The following is a 14,885-nucleotide window of genomic DNA, read 5'->3' as shown; positions in this document are numbered from 1 at the left end:
CTTAAGCCGCATAACCATTATATGTCTTGAGAGCTGATATTGCAAGGCTTGTGTGTGAAAAAGTTCTATTAATTCTACGCAGTAGTTTTTGGTTGGAGCCCTTTTAAATATGGAGAGCAATAAGCAGCATTCTCGTCATATTTTACTTTTTTACTTCAGAAAAGGTAAAAATGCTGTCCAAGCGAGAAAAAAATTGACGGATGTGTATGGAGAAGGCGTGTTAACAGTACGCCAGTGCCAGAACTGGTTTGCAAAATTTCGATCCGGCAATTTTGATGTCGAAGATGCACCACGGTCTGGAAGGCCGGTCGAAGCTGACAAAGATGCGATAAAGGCATTAGTTGATGCAAATCGGCGAATAACCACACGAGAGATCGGTGAGAGATTAAATTTGCCGAATTCGACTGTTTATGGCCATTTGAAAGGCATGGGCTTAACCTCGAAGCTCGATGTGTGGGTGCCCCATGTCCTTACGGAGCGAAATTTGTGTCGTCGCGTTGACGTGTGTGATTCGCTCCTCAAACGTCAAGACAATGATCCATTTTTGAAGCGGATTATTACTGGGGACGAAAAATGGGTTGTATACAACAATGTTAAACGCAAGAGGTCATGGAGCAGAAAAGATGAACCGGCTCAAGGCGTGTCAAAAGTCAACATTTACCAAAAAAAAGGTGATGCTCTCCGTTTGGTGGGATGTCAAAGGAATCGTTTTTTTTTGAGCTTTTGCCGGACAATACAACGATTAATTCAGAAGTCTATTGTCATCAACTGGACAAATTGAATGATTCACTTAAAGAGAAGAGGCCCGAATTAATCAACAGGAAGGGTGTAGTGTTCCACCAGGATAATGCGAGACCTCACACAAGTTTGGTCATTCGCCAAAAACTTTTACAGCTTGAATGGGACGTACTGCAACATCCACCATATTCTCCAGATCTGGCGCCTTCCGACTACTATTTGTTCCGGTCCCTGCGAAATTTTTTGGATGGCAAAACCTTTACCTCAAATGAAGATGTCAAAAACCACCTGAACCAGTTTTTTTCCAGCAAGGACCAAAACTTTTATGAGAGGGGAATTATGTTACTGCCAGAAAGATGTCAAAAGGTGTTGGACCAGAATGGCCAATATATAATTTAATAAAATATTTATTCATTATACGAAAACTGTCTTTCATGTTCCCCAAAAAAAACGAAATGACTTTCCGAACAACCCAATATATGATTTCGTGAAAATCTGAACTTTGAGTTCTTATTTATTTTAATATAAACCAGCTTTTGAGCTCCGGCGATTGATCCGGTCGATGTCAAAATCAAAAATTTATTCATTAATTGAAAAATGTAAAGAAATATTGCTTACTAGAGACAAAAACCGGTTAATGAACAGAGACAAAAAATTGGCATTGGTTTTGTAGTGAGGTCAAAATTTAAAGTATATAAAAACTTTCAAGTTTTGTAGTAATACACAATGACAATAATGTGTGGCCTTTCCAAAATATGCATTTATTTACCATTATTTCAGAAAACAACCTCAATATTTAGAGAATATACCGAAATCTTGAAAAGTTGCCGGTTTCTCGATCAGAAAGTCCAAAAAAAGGAAATGATAATTTTATTTGGTTTGGTTTGGCTTAGTTTTGATCAGTTTTGGAGTTGATATTGGATTAACAATAACGTGTGTTTTTTTGGAAAATATAACCTATATATAATAATTATAAAATACAACTTCAAAATTTAGTATTTAAAAAAATTATTTATTCTATTTACAAGAGTACTGAAAAATAAAATAAAGTGAACAATAGATTATTAATGTTAAAATAAAAAATGTACCTAACAATAAATGTTTGACATGACCTTTTCGATAACAAAAGTAGCAAGCTGCAAAATGTTTGAAAAAAGGGTAACTTCCGGTCAAAAAAAAATTTGCTTTCTTCCGTCTACGAAGAAAAATAGATATAAATGCAGTCTTTCAAAAAAGTTCAATCAGAAAATTCAAAATTGAAAACAAATATTGAGGTTAGATGCAGAGAACCACCCTTATCTACAACCGATTTTGATGTAACTTCTCGCTATACATACATATTAAAGTAACGGAAAAAAGAAACCATTGTTTTTAAGGAAATTCCCTCCATTAATTCGACTGAACCGAGAAGCAATAAAATCTATTAATTTTTTTTAGTTGTTCCCTATTTATTTTTATTTGTTCCGCCTTTTCAACCCGCGTATAGAACAGAGCACGCGAGTGCGAGGGAGAGGGCGATAACGTAACGGAGATAAATGACCGTTGCGAGTTTCTTTTATTCAAATTTAAAACACCGTACTATGATTAATGGTGCGCTTCCTATGCACAATAATACACCGTTTTCATCATTAATTTTTGTATTTGTCCGCGGGTACCGGAGCCGAGTCCGGCGGGGGAAAAACGACAGCCGAGGAGGCAGGAAAGGTTTTTTTTTCTGGCGTGCGGCGTTTAATTTTGAGTCGTCCTGTATATAGAATGGGCAATACTAGAAAAGTGCTACGGAAAAAATCTGAATAAAATTTTCGAAAAATTATATAAAAGTTCCTTCTTATTAAGAGATGTGTTTTTTTTTTTTTTTTTGTCAAAATTGGGTACTAGAAGGGCGCACATCTGCGTTAATTTAATTTTTATGTGTTCAACATTTGTCAACTTTTTACTTACGTTTGTATTGACCGGGGTTGCTTTCACCTGCCAGACTCGCTCTTGGTTTTTTATCGTTACAATTCAAACGCCTCAACCCCAAATTTGTGAACCCAAAGCGGTCGTTTGGCCGAAGACCAGTTGCGTCAATAAGTATAAGAGCTATTGAACCTTTGATTTGGAATTAAACGGTTGATTAATCTCATGAAAGAGAACTTACAATAAAATAACTCTTTAATTTGGATCAGTCACCTAATAAACTTTTTATAAAAACTTTTTTTCCTAATTTTGTTATATATGTAGTTTTACGTTCTTGTTTCTCCCTTTTATTTTTTCCCTGTTCGCTTTGCTTTTTTGTTTTATACCTACTATATTTATATTTATCCTATATTCGTTCATTTCAATAGATAATTTAGGGGGTCGAATAAGAGCAACAATTTTGTGTATGTCATCCGAAATAATAACATTCTGATTTTTATATATTTTTTTATTATTATGCAAGGGCCAAACTTTTTTCAAAGAAAACAAAATGCGCTTACGGTATTTTTACTAATAAATTCAACTAGCGTGGTGGATATTATCCATTTTATCCAAATTTATCCTGCCATTTCCACCAACTGTAGTCAATCGTATAAAGGTTGTATGTTGCCGTTTAAATTTGTGTTATTTTATTTTGTTATTTGCTCCCTTTGCTATCCCTACTTAACAAAACTTCTTATTTTGTTATGCACGAAATCATCAGATCTTTTTTTTTTGTAATCCTATTAATAAGGTTACGTTAATATATTACCGGAGGGTTTTTGGGTTTAAAAGAAATTTTTAGGTAATAGAAATCTTAAACATCTCCCCCGGAGTAAAATTCTTCCTTTTTTCAAGATTGCCGGAAATAATTTATGTGTATTATAGTACCGTTAAAAATAAAACCTAATTCTAATTAAATAAAATAATTAACCTGACAGACGTACATTCTCGCCAGGACGAGTAATAAATTTAAAGCTCGCGTTTAGGATGTGATCTTTAAGTTGAGGCAGTATAAGAGCTAAAAACTCCCGGTTCCCGGTTCCTCGGTTATGATGGTGACACTTAAAATTTTGAGTTTGTTTACGGTTTTGAATTTATCGGGGCAACGGGACGGTATCGTCGGTCTGACATCCGTACATAATTTGAGCAGAACCGTGGGACGCGATAAGGAACCCCCCTATCGCGCGCGCCTAGCGTTGGTTTTCCTAGTTTCTTTCAAATTAATCGGTTTTAATTTATGCAAAGTTTTCAACCGGATTTTTTTCCCGCCGTCGTCCGAGCGAATGTCCAATTATAAGAAATCAGGAAGCCCGAATTTTGATTTGTTGTTCGTATTATTTTTTTTTATACGTCGATTGTCGCAACCGGTTCGCCGCCATGGGCGCGCCGTTTTCACGGTAATAACGTGAGTATTTCATTTAAAAAAAGAACAAAACAAAACAAACTGTATATTTTTTTTTTTCAAAAGGAGACGAATTAAATTTAATATAAATACAACTCATAATAAACGTTTTTGGAGACCGCTTAAAACTTTTTTACAGTTGACATTGTTCGACAACACGACTACATTCACTAACATTATTAAAAATTATTTTTTCTAGTCCCGTCTGTAAAATACCTAATTACCCGCCGATCTAGTGTGCGGGAAGCGTCACTTTACCACGTCAGTTTCGTTTCCCACGGATCCGAGCCGCTTCGGACATTTCCGGGATTCTACCGCACGGATTTGGGAGCAATCGGATGTTTTCGGAGATATTTGAATTTTGACGTTTGTCAATTCTGACGGTCATGTCAGTGAATGTATTTGTGTTGTTTTGCGAAAATGTACCCAAAAATTCGGTAAACTTTTTAAGTCACTCGTTTATTAAAAACTCGCTCCGCTGCGCTCTTTTTGATTCCTAATTGTTTTATAAATATTATAAATAAAAATTAATATATTCCTGTTATATTGTAAAATTTATTTCTATATTTAGTTGAGCTGAATTAAGCAGATTTCAACTGTATAATAGCCAAATTAGACGACTACCTTACAATGCCGAAGGTCTTCACAGGATTATAGCCACACATTTGTAAGGGTTAATAAGGTGATAATAGTACCTGTCCTTACCGGTCGTCTGTCAGCAGCAATGCCTCAAATAGATATTGTAAACCCTTTCAAGTCATCCGTTCGCTGACCCCTGAGCAGGATTTGGGTATTTTAAAACAATAACAGCTTGGAGAAACCTTCACGACAAAAAGTAAAATTGTTTAAAAAGAACTATAAGCAAAGGGGTATATATATCCATATTAGCAACAGAGAGAAAATAGTTGAAAAAGAAATTTTGTAAAAGATAAGTAATAAATGAACTTACATTCTTTTTGTCAACACCACAGATGGCAAAAAAGAAGAAGAAACGTTGACAACGTCGGGTGTAACAATTTGTACTTTTATGGTAGTTCAATTTTTGGATCTAGATGGAGCGGCTGTCGGTTTTGGTTTTCTCAAATTTGACTGCACATGAAACGTTTCAGTCAACGTGAATATATTTAGTGGATAGCGATAGATCTTCCTTTTCTATTAGTAAATAAAATCCAAGAGACTGGCAACTTTGATAGTTGATGGAACTTCTTATTCTTAACGGTCGTTTAGCTGAGATAAAAAGCACAATTTTAAGACGAATCATGCATTTTGGGAACATACGATTCGGCTCCTTGCTTTTATCTTTCCATAGTCAACACAAGCAAGTATTACACCACAGAATAATTTGGTAAGTTGTGACACGCCGTTAATACGATATTTGCCACTAGCACCATCTGGCTAGAATCGCTACTACTACACAATTTCTACAATCTGAACCCTTAGAAATTTTTCGCGCCGACGCCAGTGCCGTGCCACGCCCGTATATACGTTTCACGATTTTGACGAATGGTACTGGTTTTTTTTTATACATATATACGTAGCCGCGTCATATTTTGATAGAATTTGGAGCAAAATCAAATTCGACGATCTCGCTGTGCAGCTGCGCGTTCGTTTCTAATTTGGATCACTTTGTCACGGCCGGCGGTACGTGGGGAGCAAGGGGGGACGCCCAACTCGAACTTGAATATCTTGTAATAAATTATATTCGAATACATTAACATCGGAATTTCGAGTAAATTAAAATTATTAGGATTTTCGTGCGACTGTGTGAGTGTGTGTGTTGGAAGGATCAGTCGATCTCCTCGAGTTTCTGATGATTTACGACCGGTTTTCGATTATATTTGGGCGACTATTTCGCCCATCGTCGTTACTCGGAGCGTTGGACGGTCTTTCTTCGTAGGAAGTCTGCGAGGATACTTTCCTGTATATCCTTTCGCTTTTTCTTCTCCACGTGCCTGGAAAATATTTCATATACTCAAAATTACGTTCTTTTATAAAATGTTTTCGAAAAACGAGTGTTTTTTTCTATAAAGAATAATAAACTTTTCTTTGAAAAATTCACTAAATCCTGTCTAATCGTATCCTGAATACGAATGGCCACAAAAAATGCTTTAACAGAAAAGAAATTTTTTATTATTTTAGTCAAAAGATATAGCTAACGAATTGACCTACTTTTTTCTAACATTCTGCAGATTGTCTAATTACTCGCAGTGCGTGGTAGACTTGATATATTATACAGGGTGTTTTTCATGTTTTACGGTTTACTTTTTTTGATATGCAGGGAGTTCGAAATTCGAAGAAAAGGGGAGACGAAAAATGGAAACCGTTATTAATAATTATTCAAAAACTATATCAACAACATATCAACATTTTTACCATTTTAATGAAAATACTTTCAAGTGAAAACGGCGCGTCGTAAGAAAAAATGCAAGACATAAAATTTACTCCAAAATTAATGAGAATTCAAAGCGTTAATTTTGGAGGAACCGGAACCCTTTCTGCCCTCAAACATATTTGGTCTAAATTTTGATTATTAAAAGCTCTGTATCAAATGTCATAAAAAAAATCTGACACACTGAAATTCTTAGAACTTCACCATTTTTGAGGGAAACATGGGCCTTACGGACCGATATTTGTGTGACTTTTTCTCTTTAAAATACTTTAGCAATGACCCTTTGAAATTGGACACTTAAAAATGGCATAAATCTATGATATACAGGGTGTTTCATAATAAGTTAAGATTCAGGGGATGATTGAGATAATATATGTATATCACCCGATCGCTATACAGGGTATTAAAAATATACAAAAAAAAGATTTTTCTCATTTTTAGTGAATCTGCTTTAAATATTTTGGTGATTTTTTGGTAGAGGCCCACAACGGATAGAGACAATAATCGTGTTCATTGCGAATGGAAGTTGATTCGCTGGAGACCTTTCTCATCCGTATCCATATATATATATATATATATATATATATATATATATATATATATATATATATATATATATATATATATATATATATATAACAACGATAACAATGGTTGCCATAGTAACTAACATTCATGGCATACTTGTAAAAATAAGCGTTAATCACATTTTTTATTAATCAAGAAATGTTTACTTTAAATCGGTATAACTTAGAAACGGGTAAAGTAAATAAGTTTGAGTAAATAACAAAAAAGTTCTTAAATAATATGTACTTTTGTATGCACGTATTTCCAAAGTCTCTGCAATCGAATAATTTTTCGACGCGTCGCGACGCCCAGCTCTTTGCAGGCGTCGAATTTTTTAAACTTTAGGAAATATCTATTTGACCAAACACTTTGACTACTTTTTACATAAATTAAATATTTCTTTTCGTTTTGGAGTTATTGGCGTGCGGAATTTTAAGTGAAAAACCCTATATATATATATATATATATATATATATATATATATATATATATATATATATATATATATATATATATATATATATATGTATATATATATATATATATAAATATATAAAACCAGTCTTACCTGGTAACATGACGCCCCCACCACGCGAAAAACCAACACTTCGAAGGTCTCTATCACATCTGAAAATTGCGTATCTGTTGTCAAAGATCTCAGTGGGATAAATCTGTTACACAAGCTTGCTAGTTTAAAGTACTGCGAATAGTAACATACAAAAAGTCTGGTGGCATTTTTGCAATCAGCAACATCTACAATCAGTTGTTGGATTTTCGGCTCCAAAATGTTGTTTTTTTTTTACCCTGTGCCGCAATCGGCTTAAATTAGTGCAATGTTGCAAAAATTATACCACGTAGATACGTCGACAAAGTTCGAAACGATTAAATTTGTGCGCGTACTTTATCAGCCGATTGGAATTTAGTCGAAATTGCAGCTTTCTTCGCCGCTATAAATATTTCTTTGCCTAGCTCCATTATACGTACGTACCGCGTCGTCAGCGATACGTGATATAGCTTCGGAATAATGTCACATTATCCTCGCGGCTCTACCGTCAATATTTACACCGAAATTCAAAGCGGTTTGCGTTAGAATTAGGAACATCAAAAAAAAAAACCGGCGCTTTGCGCGGCCGTCAGGCCCCGCGAAAGTAGCGCAAATATTTGGTCGCCTCCGAAAATTTCGTAATTGCGATTTTAATCCGACGCGCGTCTCTTTAATTGCCCGCCGGTGCCCCCCCCCCCCAACCACCCGCGTAATAAAACAGCTAATTACGCCGCTAATTTGTTTCGGATTAGTGACGGGATCGTTGTCCAAACAAGAATATTTTTCCTGAATATTTTTACTTTATTTAAAACGTCTGAAGTTTGTGAAAAAAATGACGATTTTTCTGTTTTTCGCGACGTTGGTTTCCAAAACAACTTTTTATGTGTAACTATTAAAAAAAAAAACATTTTTCCCTCCATTCTAGTCCTAAGGAATTTTCAGATTGGCTTTGCCATCATTTAACGAATTCTTTTCCAAGTTTTTTTTAAGTTTGTCAAGTTTTATCCAACTCCAGCATATTTTTAAAAAAACTTCTTAGCTAGTTAATTTTTATTATTTTTTATTTTTTATTTATTAAATTTATTATTAATTTATACGAGTCTATATGATTTTCTTTTGATTTTTTTGTTTTTTTTTTCGGAGTCCTTACTTTTCGAGTTTTTTTCAATTTATTTATTTTTTTCGAAACCGCCGTTTTTGATTAGAAAATTTTGAAGGTTTCTAAAATTTTTCGTCCAACTAACCACCTGTTTTCTGTTATTTTGAAGAATTTCTGTTTTCCTTCTTTCAATTTTTTTAACAAATTTTCTTGTTAGTTTCGAGGATTTTTCAAATTTTGAGAAGCTAATTTTTTCTTTGCATTTTAACGTGCAACCTTCTTTCCGAATGTTGACGTTCTATTTATTTTTTCTTCTAATTTTAACCAATTTTTCAAGTGTGCTTTTTCTCCAACATTAACGATTTTTTTAAAACTCTTTCCAACAGCCCTAAAGCTTTTTGCTAAAAAAAACGAATAAAACCTACTCTGGGTATCAAAAAAAAAAAGAAGAGAAAACTCCGTCGATGCGATACCGGCGCATACGTTGCCGCGAAAAGAAGATTATTTTGTATTCGGTCCCGAGACACTTTTGGGGCCGTTAACTCGGATTTTATAACTTATTTTATGGGCGACGAGTTTTAGGATCGGTCCCAATAAAACCAAGAAATTAATGCACATTTTTTTACCACAGAAAGGTGCTATCGGGGAGGCAGTGGCGCACCGAACCGAGGAACTTGCGATATTTACCATTTCAGAGAAGCTAGCAACAGAACCATCGTTATCCCCTCCATACGATTTGGGACTACCGATTTTTATATAAAGAATTTTTCTAATACCTTAACTTTTGAGATATGTTCAGGGTGATTTATTTTTTTAATATCATCTGTGCCAAAGGAAGTGTTTATCTTTAAGACTTAATCTTTAAAAAAGCACACTTTAACAATTGTTTATTAACTAAAAAAAACTTACTAACTGTATAATTTCCTTTCCCTGGACCTAAAAAATCGTAGTTTGACTAGTTCTATATAAACCAGATAGCTTGGATCCCTTTGTATTTGGATATATATTACTTTGAACTTTAAACATTGTACATAAGTCATGTGAGATTAGATTATGATTGAAACGGCTTTCTTTTGCATCTTCTGTATAGCTTTATGGTTGTTAATCTCATTATGATTTGAAATGAATGAGTAAGAAGTATATCGACGCGTTGCCGTTTCAATTACCTTTTTGTAAAAGGGCACGAATACATTCACAATCAATTGGGTACTTTAGAAGGGGAATAGAAAAATTAATTTGTTATAACATGCGATTTGGAAAACTTAAAAATCAAAGATAAGATATTTTTCGTACAAATTTTATTTTGTAGGAACCCGGTGCATACGGGTGCTATATGAATGTTGTAACTTGGGTCTCAAATGATGGAAGCAGATCTATTTAATCATTATTATTTAAAAAAAGGACTTCTTTTTTCTTTGTTCTTTTGCCTTGCGTGTTTTTCTGGAATATTTATGTATATGTTCACAAACGAACTTTCATTTTCGAGAGAACCAGTTCGCGTCCAGTAAAAAAAATTACCGAATGACGCACGGGGTTTTTCATAAAAGAGCAGAGATTTATCAACGAGCAACTGGCAAAATGCAGACCTGACTCGGTAGTGGAGCCCCTAGCGTCCGCAACGCATCTGGCCGACTGGCGTTTTAAAATATTCAAATTTTTATATTGTAAGAAGGGTCTCTCATTTGCATAGCGCACATCTGGGCCGCGCCCGAGACAACTACCCTAAAAAATATAATTTTGTACCCTTTCGCTCGGGGGGCCCCACGAATGAAATATCGCCCCCCCCCCTTTTTACGGTTTTAATGGGTTTTATCACCCTTTTGTAGGCGATTTTAATTTAGCGACCCCCGGATTATCCGAGAGCGATATATTCTTTGTGCGCTTTGCATACGGTGAATTTTTTATTTTTCGCTTTCGTCGAGCCGCGTTGTCGGTTTTACCGAAATCGTTTTCCTTCATTTTCTTCGCGGCAGCGGCGTTGCCAAGTGGACGTCGAAAACTTGAGTCGAACACATCGGGTGCTAATTTATTTTTTCTTTTAATACAAAATATATAATAAGATAAAGCTAATTTTGAAGGAATAATTGCGGGGGAATTTCATTCGATCTCGCACCTAAACATCAAATGGCATCAACCCTGCAGCGACCTATTTCTTCATCTCCATTGATTGGGAAGTGTTTGGTAGAGACCTCAGGTGATCCGAATGGAAAATACTTAGTCCGGTCCTGCGGCGTCGAAGAAAATGTCGCCTGCGAGAGACAAACGGTTGAAAAATCGGTTCACCGAGACCCGAAAAGCAGGTCACACACACACACACACGCACACGCAGGCTGGCACTCGGTGGTGTATTGAAAATAGGATGCAATAAAACGTTTTTAATGAAATTTCATAAGGCCGGCACACCGCACCCAAACGCACACACGTACGCGCGAGAGAACAATGCGACGAGACTCGGCGATAAATATTTATAAGGTTCTCGGGGGGATATTCAAGAAAAAAAAACGAGAAAACACTTACAAAACTGTCGATTATAGTTATTAAAACGTGGCGGATCGCTGATAAATGGAGACGCTTCTTCCTGATCGTTTCGTCTCCGTCTCGCGCCGATCTCACCGGTCGAGTGACGCTTTTGTTTTCGCCGGGGGAAGTAAATTTGGCGGAGGCGCCGGAGAATTCGGGAATCGTTTAAATACCCTTCCTCGAAGTGTTTGCTTTTCGAATGGCAACCCGACAAGCGTTATCTTTTTTTTATGTTACAATGTTACAGTGTTAAAACACAGGACTTCCGTGGTCTTTATTTTATTTAATTCCACAGACACAACGTTTCAGGTGAGGTACTTTCTGCATAGCTCAACAAGTTAAAGATAAGTTTTATACTGTGGATGATGTTACTCACTCTCTCCACTGATAGTGAATATTTTTTAACCTGATATGTTGACGATACCTCAATAACCTGAAATGAGAAAGAAAAAAGCTCCTAGTGTTAGTTAGATAAAAACAACGAACATTGCCCGTCTGAAAGTATTGCCTATTTAGCATTTAAATTAATTTTCCCAGATATACGGCCGAAATCGTAAACTTCCTAACAAATTTTTTTTTTGCGTGTGGCCCGCAAAAACATATCGGGATGTAAACGGGGGCCGGGATATTTTCCTGCAGGATCAGTTCAATATGTCGAACCATAGAAATTTTTCTTGATTCAGATATGTTAAGTCAAGCCAAAGGGCAACCTATAAGTATATCGTAAATGTATCTTAGATATACTTATTTTAACTTAGCCCCTGTGCTCGATGGCGGATGGACTCATTCGGGTCTTTCTCAATGGTACGCTCTACAGCAGCAATAGCTTCTTCTGTATGCACCGTACGGCGTCTCTGGGGATGCGAGTTATCAATAAGAGTAAACGTGGTGCGAAAACGTTCCATGGTTAATCGAATTAATTGCTCTGATGGACGATTTTGTCGACGATAAAATGGACGCAGTGCGCGATACGTATTCCGCACAGAACCATTATTTTCGAAATAAAATTGCAGTATTTGCAAGCGTTGTTCAGGCATGAAAAATTGCCAAACCAAACTGAGAACAAATCACTTGACAGCTGTTAAATCGGTCGCCATCTTGAACAGTAATGCCAACTTAAAGTTCAATACATCGAAAAAAAACACCCATTATAAGTAGTTTGCATCCGCATATCCTAACTTTCGTTTTGGTTTTAGGTCTCTGGCATACTTGCCAATTTCAAGGTCATTAAAGGGCAACAATAAATAAATAACTTTTGCCTAAAACCTTTTTTTTACTTTCCTTAATTTCTGTTTAATTCTATTGTTATTTGAAATGGTTTTGAGTAAATATACAAGATTAAAAGTTATTTCGATATAGATATAATCGATATCGAACATCCTAAAGTTCTCCGGCAATTAGACAGCCCACCGCACGAGCTTTCGGAAGCTCGACCGTAGTTGCCGGCCCATGCCTCCGCGTCCCTCTAGCGGTAGACGCGGGCAAATTGAAAAGTACCCGACGAAGATATAATTGTGCCTTATAAGGCTCAGCGTACCGTGTAGGCCGTGTGGCTGGCGTCTTAAATCATATTTTCAATAAAATCGTTTTTTTTGCCGCCGCTTTAATGCGTTCCCGCTAAAAACCTAACCTAACAATTTATTGCGAGGCGGCAATAAAATTTTACAGGCGGTGGCAGTAAATTTTAAAACTCGATCGGGAAAACGGAAGATTTTATCGCTGTAGGTATCGTTGGGGGGGGGGGGCGGAAGAGTTCCGTCCCCCCTCGCAGTAATTTCTCAAAATATGTCGAAATCCCATTAAACTTTCAGGCAAAAATGGGATTAAGGTGTAGAAAGTGTTGCTAAAAAAATTAGCGACAAGTGCAGAATTAATATTATGCTGAATTAGAGTACACGAATCGACGTCTTTAGTATAATTCTGTAAGTATTTTAACGTTTTGGTTCTTTAAGCGCTATAGACCCATTACCAGCTAATTTTTCCCGAATTTGTGCCCGCAAATCGGAGCAAGCAGTGTGTTTTTATAAACTTATTGGTTTAACTTCTATTGAAAATGAAAATAAAGTCGATTTCACGAAATGCGACTCTAGAAACCACTTTTAAATTAACTTGTACATAAGGCAACACTTACCCGTATATAGGCACATTATTTTCCTTACAGTTTCGACCACAAACAAAACAAGTTTTTCGCAAAAGCACGAAAAAGGTACGGAGAGAATCATAACCACCAAAAATGTAAACAACAAAAGCACAGACTATTAGTAGTCTCTGGCAACGGCAGTTCCTAGTTCGGCGTTGCCAATTATATTCGAATTTCAGAGACGGATTTTGAGTTCTTGTGAAAATTAGTTCATTTTTTCAGAAAAATTACGCAAATATGGCAACTCAGTTAGTTCGGCCGTGACGCATGCGCAAAAGATCCATACCTTATCTACGAAAATATCATAGCCACCTGCGGCGCCTCACCACCGTAGTAGGGCCACTATATTATCTTATAGCTATATGGTATTCGCTGATAGGCTTGCAACATTGGATACCTTACCTAGTGTTATTACCAGTTATTAATTGAAATACGCAATTTAACATCAAACAACAAACAACAAAATTATTTAAATGAAGCCAATATTGAGACCTTGGACTGACCTACACGCACCTTAACTCAATAGAATATTTATTATTTATACTTATGGGCGGATATTTTAGAGATCATCAACCCCACCTCCCTCCTTGGAAGGTGTAGGGGAGGAAACACCCGACTTTGTGTTTTTAATTATTTTATTTTAATTATGTCAGACGCCTAATAGTGTTAAAGGAAATTCATGTGACAAACATTAAGTATTGAACTGGGTTCACTTTAAATACTGAAGGTAAAATACATTGGTTAAGGCTTTCGCGGCCCGTTGATAAACTATTATCTTGATTCGGGTTTAAAGGCCGTCGTCGGTTGGAATTACTTCCTAACGTTTCGCTAGCACGAGTGGCGAGCTTCTTCAGAGGTCCTTCCATCTCCGATGTTGGACGTAGACTGTCTATCCAACAATCATTACATTGTTACATTTTTTGTTGTTTTTGTTATAAGCAACAATACTTTTTTATTCTTTTACCTAAAACTAATATTCTAAACTAATTACATATTACTAATTATTTATATTGAAAATGAATGAAATAACAATTTTTTTACATTCGCTCAATATATTTCCAGAAATACTTAATTACAGTTGCCTTTTTTTTTCGTTTAACCTCGCCCTTTCCCATTTTTTTCAGGAATGTTTCCGGGTTTATGTTGGCAACAATGGCAACCGTCACGTCAGGGATACTATCGCCGAACTCGTACGTCCTGAATGCAGGTAAGCGCGGCGTCGACGACGAATTGGTCGTGCGAGCCGGATTCCCGTAGCCGGGCTCCGTCTGCCCGCGCCGTTTTTACCGAAAATATTTCCGCCGTTCAAAACGTGTCCGTTTTAGTAAATTTTAATAAAAAAAAAGTCGCTGGAATTCCGCCCGTCCGACGGACAGAAATAATTAAAATTTAACTTCTCGGAATCGAAATGTGCGCGCGGCTTAGAGAAACCGAAATCGAGTCCTTTTCGGCTTTTTGCCCGTCCCGCATTGTGCCGACTTCTTGTGTATACGATTCTTCTGGTTATTAGTCGAGTTTTTCGCATATCCGCCGCGAAGATGTTTT

The 14,885-nt window shown here is 36.3% G+C and overlaps 1 protein-coding gene across 4 annotated transcripts in view; it reads left to right on the top strand.

Annotated features, from left to right (window-relative positions):
* The window catches only part of LOC132705965 (zinc finger protein castor homolog 1-like), an 83,068-nt gene that overhangs the window by 6,132 nt on the left and 62,051 nt on the right, over positions 1-14,885 (top strand). For all 4 annotated transcript variants that reach the window (XM_060676963.1, XM_060676962.1, XM_060676961.1 and 1 more), the window contains exon 2: positions 14,465-14,547. In XM_060676963.1, coding sequence (XP_060532946.1) covers positions 14,481-14,547 — 67 coding nt within the window. In that variant the 5' untranslated portion in view covers positions 14,465-14,480. The remainder of the gene's footprint in view (positions 1-14,464; positions 14,548-14,885) is intronic.

This window comes from Cylas formicarius, unplaced genomic scaffold (genome assembly GCF_029955315.1).
Source record: "Cylas formicarius isolate icCylForm1 unplaced genomic scaffold, icCylForm1.1 PGA_scaffold_8__14_contigs__length_24414737, whole genome shotgun sequence".
NCBI classification, from domain to species: Eukaryota; Metazoa; Arthropoda; class Insecta; order Coleoptera; family Brentidae; genus Cylas; species Cylas formicarius.
Note: the sequence above shows the minus strand (reverse complement) of the source record. Positions and strands in the feature narration are given on the sequence as shown.